The sequence below is a fragment of the Misgurnus anguillicaudatus genome, chromosome 18 (assembly GCF_027580225.2).
Source record: "Misgurnus anguillicaudatus chromosome 18, ASM2758022v2, whole genome shotgun sequence".
Taxonomy (NCBI): Eukaryota; Metazoa; Chordata; class Actinopteri; order Cypriniformes; family Cobitidae; genus Misgurnus; species Misgurnus anguillicaudatus.
This window is the reverse complement of record NC_073354.2, coordinates 35,838,650-35,866,531: the sequence shown is the minus strand read 5'-3', so window position 1 is coordinate 35,866,531 and position 27,882 is coordinate 35,838,650. Positions and strand designations below refer to the sequence as shown.

The following is a 27,882-nucleotide window of genomic DNA, read 5'->3' as shown; positions in this document are numbered from 1 at the left end:
TTGTTTTTTTATGTTTAAACACAACACAAATGATCAATATCAAACGTTTGACTAGCAGTGTATCTTCCGTGTCTGAGTCTAGTTTAAAAACCAGATGCTCTTACATTTCTAGCAGCAAGTTCATACTGTCATTTTACTATCAGAAATATAACAAGCTCACAATATTTTACACTAATTGAGATGGGTGACAGATGAACTGTCCTGTTATTATAGGCTATGATTACAGTGGAAATAAAAACTACAAATTCTAATGAATGTTTCAGGTCAAATACAAATTCAATCTCAATAGCATCTGTGGCATGTCGGGGTCAGGGGTTGTCTTATAAATGCCATAACTACACCATCTATTTGTGCTCCTGTATAGCTCAGTGGTTGTACATTGCATTAGCAGTGCAAAAGGTCATGGGTTTGAACCCAGGAACACACAAACTGATAAAAATGTATACCTTGTAATGCACTGCAAGTTTATTTGGTGATAAAATCAAATGCATAAATGTAAATGAGCATCTTTCTATATAACAGAATAATGTTTTTAACAAATTTATATTGTTAGTATTTCATTATGCTAAAGTTATGCAAAAGTTAGTGGCTGATTTGTTTGATGGGCTTGTAAAAACATAAATACAAATTTTTATTCCTTGTTTCAACCAACTAAGGGAGAATGTATAGGCAGCAGGTTGTTATCGCAAAAATAAACCCCGACAGTGTGATCAGGACCCAACACGAAGCAGAGAAAATTATTTTAAGATAAGAAAAGACGTTCAAATGACACAAACATACTATTACGTTTAATCATTTGTAAATATAATGTAATATATGTTATTAAAAGACATTTTGTGTGTTGTGTGTGTTTATGCCTGATTTCAGGCTTGGAATGTCGCAACTGGCCAATCAGAATTAAGCATTTTATCCGTGTGCCGTCTAATAAAAGTTTTTCCTTCAGTGATAATGGATGACATGCCACAGATGTTGTCGATGCATTGAACCCAGAACATTCCTTTAATGTTACAAAACAACTTTTAATACAAAACCTCCATAATTCATTTTAGTGCAGATTCTGTGGAGTGTTCAATGGAGATGAAAGCCTCAATTTTTGACAATACCCCAGATTATCAAACCACCAACAACGCCAACCACGACCAAGATAGCGATCAAGATGCAAATCTTCTTGCGGGATGACTTCTGCAATGTATTAAAGAAACAGGGTCACTGGTTCATAAAAATAATAATAATGTCTTATTTTTATATGTGAGAGACTTACTAAACGGCTGAGCATTAGTGAAAGTTTTTTAAATTTAGTGTCATTTCATTTCTAAAATGTTTTTAAATTCTTGGCTAAAAATCTTCAATTAACTTATGATTTAATTTTCACTGAATTATTGATATATTTATTTAAAAGGAACAGTTTACAGAAATATAAACATTAACACTTAGGGACGGTTTCCCAGACAGGGCTTAAGCCTAATCCCAGACTAACTTAAATGGTAGTGTTGTCTTGACCGAAAACAACTTGCTCTGACATATCTTAAAATATACCAGTGCGAATGTTATGTCTTAAGATGGACACCAGTTATGTTTATTTCTAAATTATACTTTTAAAAATGACTTAAATATCCTAATTTAACTAAACCATAGTCCTGTCTTAAACTAATCCCTGTCCAGGAAAAGCCCCATAATGACTTTTAACCTCACATTATTAAAAAAAAACAAAAAAACAAGGAAATATTTTGTAGTTTATCTGAGATATCCTTATCCATACAATAAAACATATATATGATTTTTTAAAAATATTATTATTCATTAAATCCACGAAGAACTGACCACCAGTCTAGTGTGATTCACGTTATCGGCCCGGGGATTGGCTTCAACACTAACCACGACCCCATAAGGGATAAGCGTATAGACATTGTATAGATATTACTTTATTAGTAAAGTATGGCTGTACCTGGTAGTTTGCAGCTCTGGACAGCTGCTGTGTGGCCGACTGCACGCTCTGATCTGCGGTTTCTACGTGGGCCTCTATACTGTCTGTTTATGAGATGAAGATAAACAGAGAAATCATATAAATTTAAGTTTTCTTCAACTTGATTCGAGCTGAAAATTAGGCAAACCTGTGACCACAAAACTGTAAGGGTCCAATTTTTGAATTTAAGTTTTCTATATTTACATTTAGTTATTTAGCAGACACTTGCTCCAAAACGACTTACAAATGAGGTCAACAATAGAAGCAATTACAACAACACAAGAGCAGCAGTACATAAGTGCACAAAAGTTGTCATTACATCTGAAAGCTGAATAAATAAGCTTTTCATCATTGCATGGATTGTTAGGATAGGACAAAATTTGGCAGAGATACAATCTGGAATCGCAGGGGTCACATATGTGAACTAAAAGTTAGTTATATTCAACAACTTTCTTTTCATTGTTTAAATTATAAAAAATATTTATGGATATCCTTAGAATGTTATATAAATGTTTTCTAGATGAACAATATTACATCATTCATCCAGTTATGATTTTTTTTGTGTGGATAGCACAGATATGATGCAAACGGGTGTAATTTTGATGAAATCTTAACACTTATTGTACATACAAGACAGAAGTTTGGTTTTACGTCTAATTAAAAGTTTAGAGAGTAAACAAATAGAGGTCTCATAGGTCTTCATTATCACCGTCTGCTTTCATCTTTTAACACCTTTAATTGCCTAAACACACAATCCCTCATAGTACAAAGTCTACCAATTTAGCAGACCCCCAGGGGCAGTATTTTTTTATTTGTTGACAGGAGAAACTCAGGCCTGGATTATATTTGGCATACAGGGCCTTTCAAAAAATTATAATATTAAGAATATGTTATAAAATGTCAGTTTTAAACTGCAATCATTTAGGCAGGATTGTAATTGAGTCCAACTCGAGTCCAAGTCAAGACCAAAGATCGAGTGTCGGGGATGTGGACTCGGTCTCAACTACAACACTGAATTAAAGTCCGTCAATCTGTTTATTAAGTTCTGAGAAATACATTAACCCTCAAACAGAAACGTGCTTCATCCAAAAACTGCATACTTTCCTACTGTACAGTAGGCAAGAAACAGTATCTGACAAAACTTACAGTACCACAGTGACAATTTCTAAAACAGGACATACGTTTTGCTTTTGCGTCTTCTTTCTCTGTTTGTGCAAAAACAGAGAGTATTTTGCATGTCTCTGTATGTGTTTACATGCAAGATGTTTGTTGTATTTGTCTCTTTCCTCTATAATGTAAAATTTAATCCAGCATTCCTGTGATCTACAGTATTACATTTGAGTTTACAGACAGTCAAGCTCATGTCATCTACAATCTAGAAAAACAATCCAGATTTGTTTACCGTGCTGTATGAACAGATGGTAGATGTAACTTTTGCTACGGTTATGCAGGATCTTACCAATCATGTCTCCCTGTTCATGCACCAGCACAGCCAAGTCTTTGAAGATTGTATTAATGTCTGTGATGTCCGACTGAAACACAAGACAAACATACCCATCTAAAAACATCACAGCAAATTAAAAACCTTCAAGCACCGGCCTGCTGAGAGTGATGTTTACTGACATGCATTGTATGAGATATTTTACATGTAACTTAATAAAATGATTATGGAAATTCAACAGTGGTAAAATGACAAAATTACTGGGGCAAATAGTGGTTTTGTATATAAAGCTCATTCCAACTACACTTGACCGACTTTAAATATGCATGGTGCAGTGCAGGGCAGATTGCAGTTGGTTAAATTGGTTTGTGGCTAGTTAGCTTTAGATTGTTGAATTGTTTGTGACTTGTAATGCACTTATGGTTAAATCAGGTGAACTCTTTAGTGTCTCAGGATTGAATATGTCTCACCTCCAGCTGTCTAATGGCTGTTTCTCTTTCCTGAATGAGCTGCAGGTCTTCTTCTGTGATCTCCTCAAAGCTTTGAGTCTGAGTTTGAATTTCGCTGGAAACACACAGACATACAGTTACACAGTTATTTATTTCATTCATGGCTTTTTATGCATAAATTGTGGAGATATGAGCACATTACTTAGACCTTAGAAGTGTAAATAATTAAGTCTCCAACCTTCCAAAGGGGGCAGCGAATCCTATATTCACATCATCTGTACCACCACTCTGTGGATAGAAAGTGTATTAATCTTTTTTAGTAAAACCTCATCACTTCGCAACATGTCACTAATACCTTTATCTATTCATAGAAATCAGCTAACATAACAATTATTTACTTAAAATAACCTTACATAAACACATCAAATGTTTCTTTTTGTCAAAAACTCTAGAAACAAGGTTTCTAAGTCGACATGGACAAAACATTTAAATGCTGATAGTTTTTAGCTGCTTTTTTTTAAACGTATGATTATTCGTAAAATGATTCGTACATCAGTGGCATACAAATGTTTCACGAATAAGTCACAAGATGACTTCTGTTCTAGGATCTGCGTTTGTTTCTACATTACACACATAAATAAGGCCCGTTGTGTTTTGTCTGTACTGGCATCGTTTACACTATGGACGATAACAATAAAATTTGCTCTATATTAAGGAGAATAGCAGGGTTCACACCACAACTATAACAATAAAGATACATGGGACAATATCATTGGGATTACTTTCAGAGCGATTTTTTTCTTCAATAAACTATACAAAGTTATTATCCGGTGTTGTTGACACTAATATACTGTAGTTATCGTTAACGTTATGGTTATTGTGAACGATCCTTTAGTTTGATGAATTTAAGATAAATGTAATGTCCATGGAGAGTCCTCAAAAACAACAAATACCAACGAGTATGTATGTTGGGGCTTGGTAATGTTGCTTAAATATTATATTTATTAATTTTAGACTATGCTAATACTAAAGGATTATACACGTTTGTAGCACATTTCTCTCATATTTATTTCACCTCTCTTATTTTGCATTGCAAGAGCGACGCATAAGACTCACTGAAACTCTTGAGCTCGCACGGACACGCGCCACAAACTCTTTCTCTTTTCTCGCTGCTTCTCGCTGAGTCCTTTGAAAGACACCCAGAGCATTGGAGAACTCATTGATGAGACGTTCTCGTTGGATTTTCCTCTGCCGCTGTAGGAGAATAGAAGAACATCACATCCAATCACGGCCTTTAAATACAATAAAACCACAAATTAAACCATTAAACCACAAATGCGATCATGTTTGTTTCGGCCTATTTTTGTAATGTCATGAGACTTACAGTAAGTGTATACTGTAAGCATGTATGTGTAAATGTCTGGTAATATGGTGAGAAAGTAATAAAACACTGTACCTGTTCTGTGGTCACAGGTAAGGAGCTAAACTCCTTCACCCATTTATCTGTTGCTTTAGCAAGATGATTGACATTTTGCTGTTTCTGCTGTCTGTATGATTAAACAAAGACAAACCAATACATTTACTGTATTTATTGAAAACTATCAGTGACAACTGGTTAAAATGTAGTAATCTTGAAGCAACTTTATATTTAAAAGTTTAGTGTCATTTATATGCTTATTTGATTATGATTACTGAGTGATTTTGACGTCAAATGACAAATGGGCAATGTGTGACAAATTAAAAATGTATTTATTGGAAGTAAAGTGGCTGTTTGTGGGCGACTCACAATCTTTGTCGCAGTTCTGTTGTATCTTGTGCCGTTCCAAGTTGATTTATTATTTGCTGGATTTCATTGGCTGGCGAAAAACAAAAGATATTGTGACCTAACAAACACTCACTGAAAATATTGAAAACACTGACCAAATAAAATGAGAATGCTATTGGTTTATGTAAAATATTTTTTATTTTTCGGATTTACATATCCGAAACCACTTGATTTTCAAATGTTGTCATTTGTAGATGTGGCATTGTTTCTTATAAAACACAGTAAGCGAAATATTTGCATGTGGCATACAGACTATTTGCTTTTTAAAACAAACATTGAGCTAAAATTTCTAAATATAACTGTCTGTGAAATCCAGTGGTGGTTCGTGACTTTTTTAACGAGTAGGCACAAATGCAAACTCGTCAAAACATCGTCATGTGTGTGACTCGTCATGTCAAAATATGTGTTCTGTGCGTCATGCGAATCTATGTGCATTGTGTGTCATGTCAAAATATGTCCCTGCTACAAACACTTCGTAAAGGTTTATGATAAAAGAGATGCTCGCGTTTGCTAGATACTCACTTAATCTATGTGTAATCAGAGTTATATTTTGACATGAAATGCGATGCACATGGGTTCCCACGATGCACCAAACACATATTTTGACATGACGAGCCACACACGACACACCGAACACATGCTTTTGTTTTTGCGCGACTGGAGAAATTCAGTCTCATAATTTAATGATGAGATGAAGAGCATGAAAGTTTGATTTCACTTTGAATTCAAATTTTGACATGACCTTATTTAGTCAATATTAAAGATATCAAAGTTATATGTTCACAGGATGTTCTTTACATTATGTATGATGATTTAATATAGAAAACAATAAATCATAAAAAAGACTTTAGCTGGGTTTTCACACACAGGTTTACATATATGTAATAGAATTTTGCATTCACACCAGCTGCGGTAGAGGCGTCAAGCGCAAGTGATTTCAATGTTAAGTCAATGTGAAGACGCATTGACGCGCGTCTGGAGGTCTCGCGGCAGGAATGAGGCGTTTAGCACGGCACAGTAGACGCGATTCTACCTCGTTCGCGCGAATTGAGCATCTGCCGCGGTACGCGCGAATGGTGCTTTTTGTGCATTTTGCGTTTCATGCGAATTTGCGTCTAATGCCCGAGTTGAAAAATGTGAACTTTGGCAGATTTTCACGCCACGTTAACCAATCAGGAGCCTGCTTGCTGCAGTGGCGGCAGCCCCGCCCAGAGTCACTCATTCAACATGGAGGAAACGGGTGTGCCTCATAAGCCTTGAAAAGTGAAGCCTCTGGCTCTTTGATCGCCCCCTGGTGGCTGGCTGCAGTACAAGTCATAACCCCGCCCTCTCCATTCAAATGAATAGGACTTTGCTCTAAATAAAAAAATATTTACACTTCCAATAAAAGTTTTCGAAAGATGGTTTTGGTCCTTTCAAGTAGTTGTTATCACACTGATATATGTTCAAGTGTTCATTTTTGTGATAAGTTTCATTTTAGCTTGTAATTTGATGCAATAGAAACGGGGCGTGTCGTTATGATTGGAGTGGTTGAATTGGCCGCGCGAGCGTTTGGGCGGAAGTTTGATACCGCGGCTCCGCCTCTGGCTTCACGGACGATTCCTTCTGCGCATGCCTCGGCTCCAAACTGACGTTTTTACGTAACATGGCGGCGACCGTGGTCGGACATTTTTGGCTTCAATTCATTACAATGGTGGGAGGCGATGTCGCGTCGTCCATATTTTTTTACAGTCTATGGGAGGAAAGCTTGATATTGTCCGCGAGTTGCCCGGAGCTATACGACAAAAGTTATTATTTCAATAGAGACAGGAATAAAAAGGATCTCGCTTGGAAGAGTGTCAGTGAGGACATTGGGCAACCTGGTAAGTTGTAAATACACATTTCCCACGTGACGTTTATCGACCCGTGGCATTCCCGCCATTTTTTTTAACTATTGTCCCCCTATAGTAAGGTGACCAAATACAAACCGGTAACTCTCTCGATGAATGAACAATCATCATCAGCCATCTTGCAAACAGACAGCATAGCACTTGCGCCCTTACAAGAAGCGGATTTCGCCTCTGATGTGCATCAAATGCTTGCTTTTTCCGCACGTCTACTTTGCTACTTCGCTCTGCATTCAAAACGTTCAAGCGGCAAACTAGAGGCGGTAGACGCAATTTTGACGTCTTAAACGCGGCTGGTGTGAACCCACATTAACGCTACTTTGAGGTTATGTATCTCAACCTACTGTATATAAGGCTTTATTCTGTTTGTTTATAAAAATCCTGTGACTTGAAACTCATTTGCGTGTGCGTGTCTGTGATTTGACAATGTTTATTGTAAACAGCAGAATGCAGAAACCACATCACATCAATAAGGAGTAATACAATGCATTTACTTACTAAGCCTTGTTATTCTCTGGATGTTTGAGCCTATATTCTGTGCCAGCTCATTTGCATCAACTTTACTTGGCTCAAACATGATGAAAATCTTTACAAGCGAGTACACCAAACCTAGAAAGAAGGATTTTCAGCGGTTAAACCACAGACAACGGGGTAAAAACAGAAATAAAGTACGACTTTAAAAAACTTGCAAGGTTCCTCATGTGACAACTAACCCCAGTCTCCTACAATGTTATGTTCGCACTGATATTTGTAATCTTTTAACAGTTCACTAATGATAACAGCCAAAATACGTTGATTAGTTAGTATCTAACTTTCGTGAACTAACTTACTGTAGATATTAACTTAGTACACTAATTTCTTGTGGACTTTGTCCATATTTGACTAATAAACGTAACCAATCGTCAGTTTCAATGCACCTTTAGAAAGAATGCGGAAACCAGACCGCCCAAACTGACAACATATATTTAACGTTATACTTGATCAACATTTTAATTTGTAAAAATACGCCGCTAATATTTTACTTGCTAAGAAGCACACGAAATACAACACTGAAACTGTGTGAAACTGAAAGTCTGTGAGATTGCCACACATAGATGTCAGGAAATGTTTGACATTTGATGGTCAATAAAGTTGCGCCAACTGTATTGACGTCACTGACACTTTTTAAAAGTTAATATAACTTTAGTGTGTCGAAAGATAAGCTGTTTAATTGTGATAAAAACTTTTGTTTGAGTGTTTACCTGGATTTCCTGAGTGAAAGTCCGAGGCTGCGAGCTCTCAGCTGATCTGTTCACGCACGTGTCACGTGCTGTGTTCGACTTCAGACGTAGCTGCGCAGACGGATCCGCCTATGACATCAAAGTACCGCGAGAACAATTGATTTCGAAACTCTCTCGCGGTACTTTAATGTCATACGCAAATTTCTCTGCGCAGAAAACACATTTGACAGAAAGATTTACCCCTTCGCAACAGATTTTTGAATGAACACTATGCGTTTATGTGAATCTAAGTTTATTTAACTTTTTTGCTTATTTGCGTATTTAAGATGCATAAACTTAAAGTGCAACTTTAAGGTTACATTTTTTTGTGAGATAAATATATAACCTTGTATGAAAGTACCATATGAAAATTAAATGCGAAAGCAAAAAACATTTACAAAACTCTAAGCTCATAAATTTAGTAAAAAAGCTGAAATTTTCTAAGACCGCTCTCAAAATCCCTGTTTTTTTCAACAACGCGTCATATTACGTAGTCAGAGGCGCTCGTCTGACAGGCTCAACATTGGCAGTGCTGCGGTTGTATTCAGCAAAAGCAGTCGCAAATTGATGTGATTCTCCGTAGTTTCAATTTAGCATCGTCATGGTTAATAATTGTGTTAGTGGAGGTTTTTCAAACTCCAGCCTGTCAGGACAATGAGTCCACAGGTTTCTTTTGAAGAATAAAGACCGCGCTATCTTCCGTGTCTGGGTGTGTTTAGCGCAGCACGAGGAAAGAGACGAGAGACGCGACTTCAGTTCACCATGTGCTTCAGAAAAACGCGGTGGTGTATAGCGTTCACGTTAGATCGGAGGATTATCATCCCGGCAATATGATGGAGTTAAACATTGGATGCCGAAGCAAGAACCACGTGAGGCCTGTGTTTTTGCCGCCGCGAGAAAACATGAATCGATCACGGTCCGTCTGAGATGCAGCTCGAAGATAACGTGAACTATGCACAGTAAGTCTTGTTTTTTAAACATTTGCTACTACCAAATCATTTAACATAATGGTTTCATTCAAGTTTCTTATAAATATGGAAATCAACTAACTGATAAGCTTAGATTGCAAATAGTATAACCATCAAATCGAGTTACATCTTATTTACTTTGTTTGCATAGCTAATTCGTAATTCGTTTTTTGTCATGTGGTGTGTTCATGTATGTACCTAAGAAGTGACATGCTGTTATACAATTATATAAAGGTGAATCTGTTTTAATTCTAGTTGTCCAGCTACAGATGAAGATGCTTAGTATGATGAATCATCCTCTGTTGTAATGGACGAACCTGGCGATGTGTTATGGAGGAGGAAAAAACAAAAAAGACTCATCTGATGAGAAACCACTGCAAGAATCTCATCCTGTTCACACAAGTAAGACTTATTCATGTCTGTCAAAGTCAAAAGTAATGTTTTTCTTTTTATTCAGGGCTGTTGGCAAGTTCATTGTTTGCTAAAGCCAGCTGATGTCTGTTGTACCATAACCTGTATTTTTGGTTTTATATGCTATGGTATAGTAATTTTCTGCTTTTTATACATCTCTTAGGTCTGTGCAGCATGCATGTATCAGCATTTTTGGTGACCAGTGACTTCTCTTCTGAGGGACGTGAATTCCAAATGTGTGTTTGTTGTGACGTGTGTGAACCATGTGCATCATGCCTCTTGTCACAATACGTGCCTGCTGCACACGCGTTGAAAGGGTTTATGATGAAGGAAGCACTCATGTTCACAAAATACTCGCAAGACACTAACTTGACACTAAACTGTAATTACACAGGAGATTAAGTGAGTATCAGGCAAACGTGAGCATATCATTTGTCATAAGCCCTTTACATGCGTGTGCAGCAGATTTTGACATCACGTGTGATGCACATAAGTTTACATGACGCGCTGAACACATATTTTGAAATGACGAGCCACACACATGACAAGCTCAATGCATGTGACCAGCTTCGCAACGTGCGCCCTCGAAAAAGAAGTCACCGGCCGACACTGACCCAGATCATCAAGATGTTAAAGCTGTTTGGGCTTCAGAGCATCTTGTCAGCACCTTCTTCCACCATGTACACAATTTCTACCATCGTGAAGGCGTGGCAGAATGAGAGATTTGCAGTAAGCGGTTGTTTTTTGTTAAAAGATTGTAAATGTTTGAACAATAGCATTGTATATCGCTTTCAAAAAATAATATAAAGCTGACTCATCATCAAAACCACTTTGACTATACATTTTTTATCAGAACTGTATTACTTTGGTGTACACTGTTAACAGGGACAAATAAACTTAATCTATTTAAATATTCTGTTCTGGAATACTCCAGGTAACCACAGGCTCTACGACAATGCAGCACTGTCCTGTCTTCCACTATACCTGCTCCCCTCTCCAGATCCATCCAGAGGATCAACAAGGCTGAAGCTGTTGGGATCTATTAATCACATCATTCACAATTTAACACACTTCAACACATTATTATAATACCCTGCACATATGATGGGAAAGATACTGAAAATTTGTTAAATGTTTTTAAATGGGTCAGATTGTATATCTTTTTTTCGGTGCTACATAAATAAAACTAAATCGAATTACAAATGCAGATCTACTTGGTATATATCTGATCTAAACTTCATAAACCATTTTTTATACGGTAAGACAATTTGTGATTATTGTTTATTGATTGTCACAAAATGGGGCTATTCAAACCATTTATAAAGTCCTCCTTCCTCTGGAACCTGTCCTCGAATGGCTGACACATGCAGGTAAGGGCGCCTGCACAGAGTTCCTTAGACGCCCAGCGGATAACTTGCCTATGCTGTATTTAGTGGTATTGTCTGGAGATGGGAAAACTATTAATATTGTTAATTTGAATATCGACTAGTGCCAGCAAAAATTGTGACTTAGTCATGACCTATAGGCAACTTGTAATTAAAACAAATTCATTAAGATTGTTTAAAAACAAATTTATTAAGATTGTTTTAACATTCAAATCTTTAGTTTACTGTTCATTTATACATGGATATTAAATAAATTAGTAATAAATAATCTCTGCCATAAACATACTCATTTGTACTGGCCTGGCCTGTAGCACATATGGGTTTAGACAGCCCACCTCCTGCGGTGATGAGCAACATCTGTATCACGTAACGTAAGTGTGGATGGATATTAACATAACTTATAAGCATTAAAAAGACATAAAGTATCAATACTATCTTTGCTATTGCATGATATATGATAATAATCTGTACAATCTTGTGATCTGAGCACAGTATTACATCTCGCCAGATCACTGATCTCACCCACACATCTGTCCTTTTCTCCTCACATAACACTTCAATTTGTCTCCTCTGACCGTTCTGTTTAATCCTGACCAGTCCCTGCACTCTTGGCTGCATAGCAAACTCATAATTGTATGGCTGTAGTTCGCCATTCGAGTATGAATAAACATTTACTCGTTCCTCAGCGTCCGAAGAACTGTCATTGCGATGCAGCGTGCGCCTCTCGTGATGTCACTTCCGGTTTGGCGGTTTTTAGAGGCGGGTCTAAAATTTTCTTACAAAAATGACCCCAGAAGCCTAATTAGTGCATTTTGAAAAATATATATTTTTTAATCTATTTCCTACAGTATTTTTCTGTACTTTGAGTGAATGGGTGGTTTAACTTTCAAGTTGCTCTTTAAACACAGGCCACAAATATGTTTGGCTTTTTAATACATTCAGTATTAGCTACTAAAATATATTATCACTCTGCATAAGCTATTAACAAGATACATACCAAGGAGAATAACATTTTCTAGTCAAATTTCCAATGACATTTTTGGTTTTGTGGGTAACAAGTGAGCACAATAAAACCACATAGATATACATTCACAATTCACAAACCTTATTTAAATGCAAACAAGTTACTAAGTATCTTACACCAGTGGTTCTCAAACTGCTGCCAAGGGGGCCCCAGTTTTAGGAAATTTTATAAAATACATTAATTTATCATGAATTCTGTATAATTAAACCTTACAAATAAGGCTACTAACCAACAGCACTACTTTGTATAACTTAATATGTTTTGTTTAATTAAAATGTCACATTTTAGAACAGTTTTTGTCATAAATTTTCTTTGGGGGGCCACGAAGGCATGCACCGTACACACGGGGGGGGCCGCAGGCGGCACAAGTTTGAGAACCACTGTCTTACACATCCAACTAAATGAGCAGGTTATAAAAGAGGGCCATACCTTACAAACAGGCTGGCATATTAAATATAATTTAGACACTTGATGTTTTAATGATTATATTTATGATGTTCCCTTTATCTTTGTTTAGGACACTGACAAGAGCAGGCAGGTAGAGAAGCTTTTATTTTTTACTAGAAGGCCAACAAAGATCCTAACAATACAAGTATTATATATCAGTATGATATTACTTTTCCTGCATTATACACACATATTATGTTAATGATTGTCAGAAAACAAGTTAAACTGCTTATTTGCTGTCTGCAGTATTTCAAGCGTAAGCACAAGTTTCATTGACCTTTTGAACCAGGGGTAAGACACTGCATATATAAATGGGTTAATGCATGAATTAGTGTAAAATAAACAAAGTAAAGCAGGAAAGCTCACAGATGAGTTTTGAAAATACTTCATATTAAGTGAAGTTATAAAAAAAGGAATCCAGCAAATTATGTACAAGGACACAACTGAGCCCAGTGTTTTAGTTGCCTTCATCTCAGATTTCCTGGATGATTTTTGATTTTTCTTAGACACATTTTCCTTTTCTATGTTGGAAATGGCTTTAGCTTGCCTGAAGGCCACTGTGAGAATTCTTACATACATAATAATCATCGCTGTAAACGGAGAAATGAAGCTGATTATCAAATCTACTCCCCCCCGAGCCTCGCTCACAGGCACGGCACACTCTCGCAGACAGACCACAGTTACTCCTGATTGGGTTGAACCAAAATCCACAATCATAAGATTATAAAAGATGGACACAATCCAACCCAAACTTATACAGACCAGTGTCCTTCTGATGGTCATTTTGGAGATGTACTGGAGCGGATTACACACAGCAAAATAACGATCAATAGCTACAAACAATATGTTGATGAGGGATGCAGACCCAAGAATAGACATTATATAATGAAAAATTTGACATTGGACCCTTTTCATTCGAAAACAAAAATTAATGCTTCTAAAGCTTTCAACAGGCATCACGCAAATTCCCACTAAGAAGTCCGAGACAGCCAGTGAGAGGATGATAAGATTGGTTGGTGTGTGCAGTTGCTTAAAAATGACAATAGAGATGATAACAAGTAGGTTTCCACACACAGTCAGCACAGACATTACAGATATATAGAGGAACAACAATATATTGATATAATTCAAATGAGAGAGAGGAGAACAGCTTGTATTCCAGACAGGAAAGCAGAGATGCTCCATAAATTCCACTGAGAAATTCTTCATTGTTAACAATGCCCATGATGTTCAGGATAGCATTGCTGGTCCAAAATCCTAAAGCAAAATCGACTGCCAATGTTTTGAAGCGAGCTGTTCTTTAAACTTATACTGTAAATGAAATGGCAACTTTTGTTGATGGGAGTGGCCAAGAAGAATGACCTCAGCATCAGCATCAGAATGAATCAAGAGGCCTTCAGCAAGATTTACTGTCTCAGTCTTGATTATGAATCTATTACATCAATGTAATTTAAAACTGGCGTATAGGATGTGACAATTTTATATTTTAAGACTAAAATATCTTTCACAACTTCTTATACACTGTCAGCAAAAAATAAAAGTACAAAACTGTACCTTTTGTCGCTCGATTGGTACCATAAGGTTCCGTTTTGTACCTTTACAGATATACTAAACATAAATGTTGTACCTTTTTGGGTACATTACTCTAGCATAAGGATCTCCTTTTACCTTAGGTACAGTTAACTGTTTTGTACAAAATTGTTCCTTAGGGTATAATATTGTACCCCAAAAGGTACAACATTTCAATGTGTTGTATACGGTAGTGTCACATCCTACCCGCTGGGAAAAAATAGCAACATATTACCAAAACTCATATGTGTTTGGCGTGTCATTTGAACCTATGTGCATCACACGTAACTTTTAAAGCTGTGCATCACGCGTCACTCTTTAAAGGATTATAGATGCATTACTCACCTTTTTTACCACTATATTCGACACCTGTTGTGTTTGTATTAATATAGTAAACAGTATATATATTATCCATACATGCTGTACCATGTCCCAAATCATGAACTTATAGTAAACACTATACACTATGCATATGTCTGTAACTGTGAAAAAAAAGCAAAATTAATAAATTTGCACACTGCTTTATGACACAGTCATACGGTAAAAATATAATTTACCTGAAAAGCACAGTAAAAGGTCCTTAAGATAAAGATGACTGATAGCTTAACAAATGGAATTGTAAACAACTGCTTCTTTGGATGATGTACAGTATTTTGTGTTTATCTGTAGCCATGATCTGTTATAAGTATAAGTCTCCATGAGTCTATAAAGCTTGTGTCAATTTGGGGCTAATGCACTATATATGAAAATTATACTATATAAATTTAGGCCTATACGAAACCCTCCCAAGCAAAGTTTACAACATCCAACCTGTTTGTACAGTTAGAAAAGCTCAAATAATTATTTTAGCATGATAAAGCCTAAATCTACAATAAATCAGACTTTTTTTTGCTGCTAGCTGTTTTTATATTTTGTGTAATATACTATCTGCTTATTAAAAACCAAAAATGGTCACCAATGTGATCAAATCAAAATGAAATAAAGTCAAATAGTGAAAACCAATATCAGAGGAGTTAGGTTTAAATATTAGCAGTTTAAAGATAAAGCGTTTTTCTAAACCATTTATGAAAAGTCCATATATGGAGTTAATGATATTAAAGGAGTTTGGAGCTGTGAACACTGTGTGTTTATTCCTTATGTAGTTTATTTCACTTTTTGTATACTTTTTATTGCGCATTATATTTAAGATGCTTTGTGATAAACAAAAACACAGGCCACAAATATATATATATATATATATATATAATACATTCAATATTAGCTATATAATATATTATCACTCCACATATAGGCTACTGAGATACATACCAATAAGAATAAAGTTTACTAAGAAACTTACACATCCAATTAATTTATCCTAATATACCTGTAGTACAGACCTGAAAGAGGGACATAAATCACAAACAGGCTTGCATATTAAAGGGATAGTTCACCCAAAAATGAAAATGCTGTCATTTACACACTCTTATGTTGTTACAAACCCATATATATTTCGTTGTTCTGATGAACACAAATTAAGATATTTTGAGAAAAGTTTGTAACCAACTTTGTGGACCCCATTCACTTCCATAGTATGAAAAAAGAGTACTATGGAAGTAAATGGGGTCCACAAATTGCTTGGTTACAAACATTTCTCTAATTATCTTCCTTTGTGTTCATCAGAACAAAGACATTTATATGGGTTTGTAACAACATGAAAGTAAGCAAATGATGACAGAATTTTCATTTTTGGGTGAACTATCCCTTTAAATATCATTTAGACACATGATGTTTTTATGATTATATTTATGCTGTTCCATTTTTATCTTTGTTTAGGACACTGACAGGACCAGAAAAGCATTTATTTTTTACTAGAAAGCCAACAAAATCCTAACAATACAATTATTATATATCAGTATGACATTACATGTAATTTTCCTACATCATACACACACATATTATGTTAAGGATTGTCAGAAATCAAATTAAACTGCCTTATTTGCTGTCTGCAGTATTTTAAGCGTAAGCACAAGTTTCACTGTCCTTTTAAACCATGGATAAGACACTGCATATATAAATGGGTTGATGCATGAATTAGTGTAAAATAAACAAAGTAAAGCAGAAAAGCTCACAGATGAGTTTTGAAAATACTTCATATTAAGTGAAGTTATATAAAAGGGAATCCAGCAAATTATATACAAGGACACAACTGAGCCCAATGTTTTAGTTGCCTTCATCTCAGATTTCCTGGATGATTTTTGATTTTTCTGAGACACATTTTGCTTTTCTATGTTGGAAATGGCTTTAGCTTGCCTGAAGGCCACTGTGAGAATTCTTACATACATAATAATCATCGCTGTAAACGGAGAAATGAAGTTGATGATCACAATTGCTCCCCCCCGAGCCTCGCTCACAGGCACGGCACACTCTCGCACACAGACCACAGTTGCTCCGGACTGGATTGAACTGAAATCCACAATCAGAAAATTACAGCAAATGGACACAATCCAACCCAAACTTATACAGACCAGTGTCCTTCTGATGGTCACTCTGGAGATGTACTGAAGCGGATTACACACAGCAAGATATCGATCAATAGCTACAAACAATATGTTGGCAAGGGATGCAGATCCAAGAATAGACATTATATAATGAAAAATATGACATTGGACCTGTTTCATATGAAAACAAGCATTAATGCTCCTAAAGCTTTCAACAGGCATCACGCAAATTCCCACTAAGAAGTCCGAGACAGCCAGTGAGAGGATGATAAGATTGGTTGGTGTGTGCAGTTGCTTGGAAATGACAATAGAGATGATTACAATTAGGTTTCCACACACAGTCAGTACAGACATGACAGTTATATAGAGAAACAAGAATATATTGATGTAATTCAAATGAGAGAGAGGAGAACAGCTTGTATTCCAGACAGGAAAGCAGAGATGCTCAATAAATTCCACTGAGAAATTCTTCATTGTTAACAATGCCCATGATGTTCAGAATAGCATTGCTGGTCCAAAATCCCAAAGCAAAATCGACTGCCAATGTTTTGAAGCAAGCGGTTCTTTAAACTTATACTGTAAATGAAATGGCAACGGTTGATGGGAGTGGCCAGAATGACCTCAGCATCAGCATCAGAATGAATCATGAGGCCTTCAGCAAGATTTCAAAGGGATTTACTGTCCTGATTATGAATCTGATGCGACAATTTTATATTTAAAAACTAAAATAACATTCACACCAACTTCCCTCAGAATAAAACGTCCAAAACTTTATTTTGTTGCTGGAGTGGTACCCTAGGGTTCCCTTTTATTTTTACCTTTACAGGTATACTAAACATAATAAAATGGTGTACCTTTTTTGGGTACATTACTATACCTTAAAGATCTATTGTGTACCTTAGGTACAGTACCCCTAAAATTTTACTGGTACAAAATTGTTCCTTTAGGTCAGGGGTATGTGCAAGCATGCATGCGCGTATGTGCCGTGCAAATGTCACGGTTAATCCGTGTCATGTCTTGTCTCTGTTCCGATTGTTATCACCTGGACATTCATTGATTAATTACCTGCCTCATCACACCTGTTTGTCATTTAGTCTGTGTGTGTATATATACCTCTGTCTTCTGTTTGCTCACTGCTGGATCATTGTCATTTCTTCCCTGTCTGTTCCTGTGTTGGATGTTCCTGTTTTACCCGATGTTGTATGTTACTCGTGTTTTGTTTCCTGATTTATATTAAATGTTATTTATTTCATGTGAACTCTGCACTTGCGTCCTTACTCCCGTTCGTGACAGCACATTGATGTTTATAGGTCTCAAATATAATGCATACATATATTTTGAAATATAAAAATGGATAAACTTGTCTGAATAAAACTTGTGTATGGATTAACTGGTTCACACCATATAGCTGTAGATACTGGAATGGTGTAAAGAAATAAAGGAAGAAGAAGAAATATAAAAATGTAAATGAGGATCAGATATAAGTTTCTTAACATTCATGTGGGTGCTCGTCACAACGTCAAGCAATGCTTAGGTTACTTAGCAAGGCCAGATGCTCTGGAGAGCCCAAACGCTTTGAAGAGAAGAAAAGCGGCACCGTTTTGCGGGTGGGTTTAGAGATGTGAAATGTAAAGTAAATGTGAAGCATGTCGAGCCGAGCCCCAGAACACCCACGGGATCAGCGCCTATGTGTTTTTTAATAGTTTGTGACAAGCACACCACCGCGAGCCGCACCGCGGTGGTGCAGTGGTTATAAAAACTGTCACAGCCCTAGCGTCAATGACGTTTATCCTTATTCCTTATCTCATGTGGCATGACGTGCCAAATTTAAGGTCACTTTAAAGGGAAATTCCGCCTTGAAATGATCCTAGGGTTAATAACAACCGTGTACCGAGTTCGACCGTTCACTGGAGTTTGTTTTCATGCTAGTCTAACGTGACCAGTGTTATTGCTAAACGCAAATTAGCATGTTATGGTAGCATTCGGGGCATCAGTGCATTAAAAACGAAATCGCTATGTCTATACTACTAATAATGCTCAAAATAACCCCACACTTACACTGTAGCACAATGAGGGTCTCTATATGTAAACCGAAGCATTGAGAACGTCAGGTTACGACTGTAACCGTGGTTCCCTGAGATAGGGAACGAGACGCTGTGTCATGTAATGACATTATGGGGGGAACGCTATGCAGCGTGACGCGCGTGAATATTGTGTCAACTAGGTCTATATATAGACGCCGGCGGATGACGTCAAGAGTGACGTGGCAACGCGAGGCTATAAATAGGCGGAAATAATATAGGTCAAACAGCTTCTGTTAAAATTGAAGCGAATGCTACAGGCACAAGGAGTTATGGCAAAGGGACACAGTGTCTCGTTCCCTATGTCAGGGAACCACGGTTACAGTCGTAACCTGACGTTCCCTTTCAAGGGATACTTGACGCTGTGTCATGTAATGACATTATGGGGAACGAGATACCCACTACGCCATAATTAATTGTGACTGTCTGTAAGTGTGAAGGTGTCTACGCACAACTTAAGACATAAAGACCTGAGATCCCGGTAGAAAAGGGAGGTCTAAAAACATAATACCTCATAAAAATGTGTGGGGGAGATTATCCCGCCACACCACAAAGCACGGAGGTCCCTGACAAAGGGGCCAGATAAGACGCCATACTCCTAGTCGAGTGTGCCCTAATTTTCGCAGAGGTGAAAACATAATGTGCACCTCATACGCTATAAAAATAGCCTCCACAATCAATTATTGATTGTTTGTTTAGAGGAAGAATGTTCTCTCTTGGAGAACCAAACACAGACCAAAGGTTGGTCGGATCTTCTAAGGTGGAAGATCTATTAATGTAAACCTCTAAAAACCCCTCAGGGCATAGAAGATGTAGCCTCTGTTGATCCGCCGACTCTTGAGGAGGAGGATGAAAAGCCTGAAAGACCAATGTTCTAGCCACATTGCTAGGAACCTTGGGAACATAACCCGGTCTTGGGTGCAAATAGCCTTAATATGTCCTGAAGCAAACTCCAGGGTAGAGAAGAAGCTGATAAGCTTGGAAGTTGCCCACTCTCCTCGGAGAAGTGATGGCTAATAAAAAGGCTAACTCCAGTGACAGAAACTTAACTGTACACAAGTTAATGGGTTCGAAAGGTGCCATAAAGAACCCCTTTCAGAACTACTACTGTCCCATACTGGAACTCTGATTTGAGCAGGAGGCCTCATCCTAAATGTACCACGCAATAAGGCGTGAAGGCAGAGATAGCCGCAGCATATACTCCAATAGTAAATGGATATAAACCGGATGAAAACCCGGTATTGTAAAAATTCCAGAACTGAAGCCAGTGGGCAGTTTGGAAGTAAATGTTTGTCACTACACAGAGTAGTGAATAATCTCCATTTAAAACCGCCTTAAATGTCGCCTGGAGCGAAACTCCAGGCATGAAGAAGCAGCTGATAAGCTTGTTAGTCACTCACTCTCCTCAGAGAAGTGATGCTACTACCCATAGAGCCCTCAGGGATACGAGTGTGAAACCAGAGATAGCCTCAGCATATACTCTGGGTATAAACCGGATAAAAACCGGTATTGTAAAAATTCCAGAACTGAAGCCACTGGGCAGTTTGGAACTAAATATGGTCGTCACTACACCAGGTAGTTAAAATAGCCTTAATTCGTCTGAAGCGAACTCCAGGCATGAATAAGAAGTCACTCACTCTCCTCAGAGAAGTGATGGCTAATAAAAAGGCTAACTTCAGTGACAGAACTTTATCTGTACATGAATCAATGTGTTCGAAAGAGGCCATTAGAAGGGCTTTCGAAACAACTACAGATAGAGCCCTTAGTAATAAGAGCATAAAAAACAGAGATAGCCGCAGCCTATACTCTGGTAGTAAATGGATATAAACCGGATGAAAAAACGGTATTGTAAAAATTCCAGAACTGAAGCCAATGGGCAGTTTGGAAGTAAATGTTTGTCACTACCCCGAGTAGTGAATAGCCTCCATTTAAAATAGCCTTAATTTCATCTGGAGCTCATTTGTATTTTTCTGTATAAACATTAATTACATCTAGATCCTCAGAACTAGAGTAATTCACAGCCCTCACAGTTAAAACGGATGAAGCCGACTCGCGGGCACCCGTTGAACCATGATGGCTAATAAAAAAGGCTAACTTCAGTGACAGAAATGTATCTGTACATGAGTCAAATGTGTTCCAAAGAGGCCATGAGAAGGGCTTTCGAAGCACTACAGATAGAACCCTTAGAAATAGGAGAATAGACACAGAGATAGCCGCAGCCTATACTCTGATAGTAAATGGATATAAACCGGATGAAAACCGATTTTGTAAAAATTCCAGAACTGAAGCCACTGGGCAGTTTGGAAATAAATGTTTGTCACTAAACCGAGTAGTGAATAGTCTCCATTTAAAATAGTTTTAATTTCGTGTGGAGCTCCTTTGTGTTTTATTTATAAACATGAATTACATCTAGATCCTTAGAACTAGAGTAATTCACAGCCCTCACAGTTAAAACGGATGAAGCCGACTTGCGGGCACCTGTTGAACTATGATGGCTAATAAAAAGGCTAACTTCAGTGACAGAAATGCATCTGCACACAAGTCAAATGTGTTTGAAAGAGGCCATGAAAAGGGCTTTCGAAACACTAAAGAGAGCCCTTAGTAATAGGAGCATAAAAACAGAAATAGTGGATCTTAAATCTGGAGTAATCTCCATTTTAAACCATAATCTTTCGAATAGTATGGGCTTTACAACCTCAGCCCCTGCCTCGACAGGGTGTCTGCTCTCACATTCTGGACCCTGGGGATGTCTGAATGACAAAAAATGTTTTTCCCGTGAGACCAAAGGAGAACCTGATGCGCCAGTCTGTATAGAGGGCGCGACCCCAGGCCTCCCTAATACTAGATGCTGCCGCCAACGGACCTAACACTCTAGAAAGTGCTTTACGGTGTAAAATTGGCCTTATCTGATCCTAGACACTGATGCCAGGATTGACTCTGTGTGTGTAGGAAACATACGTGCCTACATCCTCACTGAGTCCCAAGCTACCCAAAGAAATAATATTTTCTGCTAGTGGGTTAAAATGCCCTTTTTGGCGTTGTTCCGTAGCCCTAGGCGCTTCATATGGGCAAGGACGACATCTCGATGCCGAACTGCCATGTCTCGAGACTGGACTAACACAAGCCAATAGTCTATGTAATTAAGTATTTGGATCCCTTGAAGTCTCAGAGGAGCAAGGGTTAAATCCATGCATTATGCGCTGTGAAAGAACTACTCTGAATGGCAGAACCCGATATTGGTATGGTTTGCCCCCGAAAGCAAACCTGGAATTTCCAGATGCTGCAGGAGGATAGATATATGGACATAGGGGTCCTTAAAATGTATCATGACGAACCAGTCCTCAGACCTGATTAACGCCACAATAAAAGGAAATGTCAGTTTTAGAATTTTTATCTCTTCAGAGATCGATCTAAATAGGCCTCAGCCCTCCATCCTTTTTTGGTACAATAAAATAATGGCTATAAAGCGATGACCTACTCCTTTAATAAGGTGGTCTTTTTCCGGGGCCCACCTCGGTGGGTAAAACCCCTCCGAACCTGGGAGGATGGGAAACAAACTGAATTATGTAGCCTCTCTCTATAACCTCTAGCAGCCATTTTGTGATTTTTTTTTTTTTTTTTTCTCACTCATGGAAAAAATGCCCTAAAAAGGGGATGGACTCCAGAATGCTCACTGCCCTGAAGCGGAGGACCGGCAGGGCACAGCTGAGCTACTAAAAATGCCCTATTGTTCTGTTTTATATGTCTTTTTTAATGGAGACAAAAAATTAGGTCTTCTTTAATGAAGACAGAACATAAGGGGTTAACAAACTATTTTGTATGTGAGGGCACATCGGGCACAGGTTTTATCTGTGCTCCATGAGAAGTGCCTTAAGAGGCCACTTGTGAACGACAGGACCCCTTTAACGCAGCCTTATGATTTGAGATAATGACTGCTCTCAGATCAGCCTTATGCCTCTCTGGTTGCTGGTTGTTGTTTCGTCCCCCAAGCTCTCTGAGGGAGAGGGGGGACACGAGAGACAACACTCTGTTTTTGTTATCTGTATGTTGTGTTAATACTGTTTAGATGCAGATTCTCGGGGGAAACTGCGACGAGGAAAAACCCGTTTCTTTAGTAGCACGGAGAGAAGCTCCGCTCTCCTGAGCTCATCTAATATTACAGGATTCAGGTTCACCCTTTATTTCATACAATATCTGCTTGATATGCATGAAGAATGCCAATATTGCGAAGGCATGCTCCATCGCGACCCGCGACCATATAAACTTGTTAATCCATTTACATTGTTGCTGTCTCTCGCAACAAATAAACCGCGAGATACTGTCAATACGGGCATTTGCCGTATCTGCATTATTTAAAAAAACCCCAAAAAGGGTTAAGAAACTCGCTGATGTGTTTAACAATAAATGAGAGGAGTCTGCATATCTGCATGGTCTTCCGATTAAAAACTTATCAGTGTAAATCAGGGAAGAAAGTTAAACCTCTATCGTCAAGTTCACTGGCAGCCTTCACTTTGTGCTGGTCAGTAAAGTCAATATTAGATTGTTACAGCCGATCGGGTCACAACATAATAGTTCTTCGTAACATGGAGAAAGGGTATAAATCAGTAAGCTTTGTGTTTTCTGTATAAACATTAATTACATCTAGATCCTCAGAACTAGAGTAATTCACAGCACTCGCGGATAAAACGGGTGAAGCCGCTCACGGGCACCCGTTGAACCACAAGGCTTGCGGGGTTTGTTTTCTGTATAAACATTAATTACATCTAGATCCTCAGAACTAGAGTAATTCACAACACTCGCGGATAAAACGGGTGAAGCCGCTCACGGGCACCCGTTGAACCACGCTTGCGAAAACCCATCGAGAGCGAAGCATTTGAATGGTATTTCCTCACAATGCCCGCACGCCTCCCCCTCGGGGAAAGCGTGCGTGTAGTCCGCACCAAACACACAAAACTCGTGCTATCCCCGTCAATAATAATCTAGGACAGGGGATAACACACTTCTAAATCCCTTTCTCTTATCCATGTTTCCCTAGTTTTTTAAACTAATCTAATCTAATCTCACTAGATATATATTTAGACACATTCACATTCACACAAGCGTTCGCTGAAATAGCAGAAGCTGTTTGACCTATATTATTTCCGCCTATTTATAGCCTCGCGTTGCCACGTCACTCTTGACGTCATCCGCCGGCGTCTATATATAGACCTAGTTGACACAATATTCACGCGCGTCACGCTGCATAGCGTTCCCCCCATAATGTCATTACATGACACAGCGTCAAGTATCCCTTGAAAGGGAACTTTGCAAGTGTACAGGCAGTTTATTAAAAAGAAACATTTACCGTTCACGTCTGGATCACATATCCATGCGGGCGCCATCTTGGGAAAACTGAACTCTCGCGTGAAAGCACAACACCTGTTCAGGGCAACAACGTTTCACGCAAGAGTTTAGTTTTCCCAAGATGGCGCCCGCATGGATATGTGATCCAGACGTGAACGGTAAATGTTTCTTTTTAATAAACTGCCTGTACACTTGCAAAGTTCTCAATGCTTCGGTTTACATATAGAGACCCTCATTGTGCTACAGTGTAAGTGTGGGGTTATTTTGAGCATTATTAGTAGTATAGACATAGCGATTTCGTTTTTAATGCACTGATGCCCCGAAGGCTACCATAACATGCTAATTTGCGTTTAGCAATAACACTGGTCACGTTAGACTAGCATGAAAACAAACTCCAGTGAACGGTCGAACTCGGTACACGTTTGTTATTAACCCTAGGATCATTTCAAGGCGGAATTTCCCTTTAATTTGATGACGGGCCAACTCTAGTTTGGGCACCTGTGCTTTAGGTACAGTATGGGTCCTTCGGGTAAAAATTTGTACCCCAAAAGATGCAACATTTCAATGTGTTTACACATTTAGGTACAAAAATGAACCTCAAGGTACCACCCCAGTGACAGAAAAGGTAGAGTTTTGTACCAGTTTTAGGCTGGACGAAAATGACCAAAATTCCTATCTATTATATATAGTAATTTTAGGATGAATGGTGATGATATGCATATTTATATTTGGCCAGTGACTTCTCTTCCGAGGGGCTAACTACATGTTGTGATAAGGGCATCATGCGCCCTAGAAAATAAAGTCACTGGCCGCCACTGTTTATAAGCAAGTCAAAACCTCATGAGATGTCCAATCACCTTTCTTAAAACAGCTTAAGATGAAAATACAATTTAAGGACAAGATTTTCCTCCCTGTAAAAAAATGCTGTATGAAGTTAAAACAACTGAGTCAATTCAACCTACTATTTTAAGTTGACACCTTATAATTGTTTAACTTAATTTGAATCCCCTCGCCTAATCTCACGTTTAATCAGAGTTTATTGTTAACTTAGTGTCTTACGAGTATTTTGTGACTGTGACATCTCTGTTGTCATAAACCCTTTCGATGCGTATGCAGCAGGCATGTATTTTGACATGGCGTGACGCACATAGTTTATATATGTATATCACTGTAATGATCGACTGAGAAGGTTTAGTGGTAGAGCCATAAGCAGCACAACAGGTTGAACCCAGTGAACAACACACATACTGATAAAAAAGTGTAACCTTGGAAAAAATTTTCTGTAAAAATGTTATTTCCCTGATTTACTGACTATTGTATATTTTTTTGACCAAAAAAGGTGCATAAATTAAACATTTAAAAAATATGTGATTTATAAATTTTGTCCTCTCGTTGTGTATTTGTGTTTACCACTATACACAATATGTAGTGTCTGTATTGACTCATTATCACTCGCTCTTATCTTGTATAATGGACTATGTGGTATTCTCTGTACATGAGTAGAGAGTGATGAGAATAATGTGCGAGCACTCATTTACCTTTATGCATTCGGCAGATGCTTTTATCTAAAGCCACTTACAGTGCATACAGGTATACAATTTTTTGTCAGTATGCATGACCTTTTACATTACGTATGCAATGCTCTACCACAAAGCTATACAGGAGCATAAACATGTTTTTTTTTATTGACTTCCATACGATGGAATTCAGTGCGTACCGTCAACTGTGTGCTTACCATCATTGAACAAAATATCTGCTTCCTGATATATCACAAAAGTTCCATAATATATGTTTTCACACTATGGAAGTCAATGGCAACAATCAGCCGTGCGCTTACTATCATTTATCAAAATATCCTCGTTTGTGTTTATAAGAATAAAATAAATTCATACAGGTCTAAAATGAGGACGAGAAAATCATGAATTTTCATTTTTGGGTGAACTATTCCTTTAAGCTCTCCTTAAGTCTTTAAAGCTTTTGTCAATTTGGGGTTAATGCTTTATATATGAACAATTATATTGAAAATTATACTAAGACTATCTTAATTAAAGGCTTATATAAAGCAATGTGGATATTATCGTCTATACTGTAGCCTGCATTATTTGTTTTTGTCCACCTGAAAGTCAAATCCTTTTTGTTGAATGAATAAACAGATCCCAGCAACATTTCACAACATCCATTCTGTCTGTACAGTTACAATAGCTCAATTCATTTTTTAGTACATGATAAAGCCTAAATCTACTTCAAGCTGTTTGTATATTTTGTGTAATGCTTATTAAAAACAAAAAATGTCACCAATGAGATCAGTTCAAAACGAAAAAAAAGTCAAATAGTGAAGACACAGATATCAGAGGAGTTAGGTTCAAATATTCGCAGTGTTACAATAAGATAAAGCGTTTTTCTAAACCATGGATAGAAAAGTCCATATATGATAGGATTTATGGTAGAATTGATATAACCCAACCAGACAAAAGCTTCAAAGAGTGCAAACGGAGTGGAAAAATGAATGTAGGGATCCATCAAAGAATTGATAAAAAATGGCAGCCAGCAAATAATAAACGCTCCCACGACCACACCGAGAGTTTTGGCTGCTTTGCGTTCAGATCGTCGTGAGCTTCTAAACCTGCTCTCGTGTTCCTGCTGGTGTGATTCACCGATTTTTCTTACATGCTTTTTAGCCACTACAAAAATCCTCGCATACAGTCCAATCATGACAGAACAGGGTAAGAAAAAAGTAAACAGTGTGTCTAAAACAGACCACAATGCATTGAAATAAAGACTACATCCTCCTAAACAGTGTACAGATGCAAGAAATTCATCCAGTCCTTCCACATTAGCTTTTGAAAACAATACACCATAAGCATATAATGCAGCCATGCTCCAGCTTAACAGCACCATGACCCATGCAACAGGTATGGTCACTCGTCTATGGTAGTGAAGTGGATGACACACAGCTTGATATCGGTCTATAGCAATAAAAATGAGATGAAAAATAGACACAGATGTGAGAAACAGGTCAAAACTGGAGTGAAGCAGACAGACGGCATCTCCGTAGTACCAGCAGCCGTTCACAGAGCGAACGACACTCAACGGCATCACCATCACTCCCAGCAGCAGATCCGCCAGAGCCAGAGACATCACCAGTATGTTGGTGGGTGTTTGGAGCTGTTTGAAGTGAGCGATGGAGATGATGACCACCGAATTTCCTAGAATGGTGACAACCATCGCTGACACCAGTATGAGATAAAACACGGTCTGTGTGATTACACTGTGTGTGCCTTTAACACAAGAGTTATTCACTGAAGGATAACAAAACTGTGAGGAGTCATATTCTTGTAGAGATAAATCCAT

General features: G+C 37.9%; 4 protein-coding genes and 1 long non-coding RNA gene across 5 annotated transcripts; 1 reads left to right on the top strand and 4 right to left on the bottom strand.

Moving 5' to 3' along the window:
- Window positions 1–976: 976 nt before the first annotated feature.
- stx7l (syntaxin 7-like) lies at window positions 977–8,926 on the bottom strand. The gene is made up of 10 exons (XM_055186939.2): window positions 8,806–8,926; window positions 8,063–8,173; window positions 5,640–5,709; window positions 5,310–5,400; window positions 4,970–5,107; window positions 4,092–4,141; window positions 3,875–3,968; window positions 3,423–3,495; window positions 1,946–2,028; window positions 977–1,182 (listed from the first exon to the last, which is right to left on the bottom strand). The coding sequence occupies exons 2-10, from the start codon at window positions 8,139–8,141 to the stop codon at window positions 1,087–1,089; spliced, it is 774 nt and encodes a 257-aa protein (XP_055042914.2). The 5' UTR covers window positions 8,142–8,173; window positions 8,806–8,926; the 3' UTR covers window positions 977–1,086.
- A 194-nt stretch (window positions 8,927–9,120) lies between these two features.
- Window positions 9,121–11,405, top strand: LOC129442248 (uncharacterized). The gene is made up of 4 exons (XR_012358747.1): window positions 9,121–9,782; window positions 10,047–10,193; window positions 10,366–10,931; window positions 11,137–11,405. It is a non-coding gene; the product is annotated as an uncharacterized lncRNA (long non-coding RNA).
- A 1,851-nt stretch (window positions 11,406–13,256) lies between these two features.
- Window positions 13,257–14,267, bottom strand: LOC129429976 (trace amine-associated receptor 13c-like). Its single transcript, XM_055186981.2, has one exon. It carries the CDS (start codon window positions 14,265–14,267, stop codon window positions 13,257–13,259), a length of 1,011 nt encoding a protein of 336 aa, XP_055042956.2.
- A 2,324-nt stretch (window positions 14,268–16,591) lies between these two features.
- Window positions 16,592–17,581, bottom strand: LOC129429977 (trace amine-associated receptor 13c-like). The gene has a single exon (XM_055186982.2). The coding sequence runs from the start codon at window positions 17,579–17,581 to the stop codon at window positions 16,592–16,594; it is 990 nt and encodes a 329-aa protein (XP_055042957.2).
- A 9,275-nt stretch (window positions 17,582–26,856) lies between these two features.
- On the bottom strand, window positions 26,857–27,882 carry LOC129429932 (trace amine-associated receptor 13c-like). The gene has a single exon (XM_055186934.2). It carries the CDS (start codon window positions 27,880–27,882, stop codon window positions 26,857–26,859), a length of 1,026 nt encoding a protein of 341 aa, XP_055042909.2.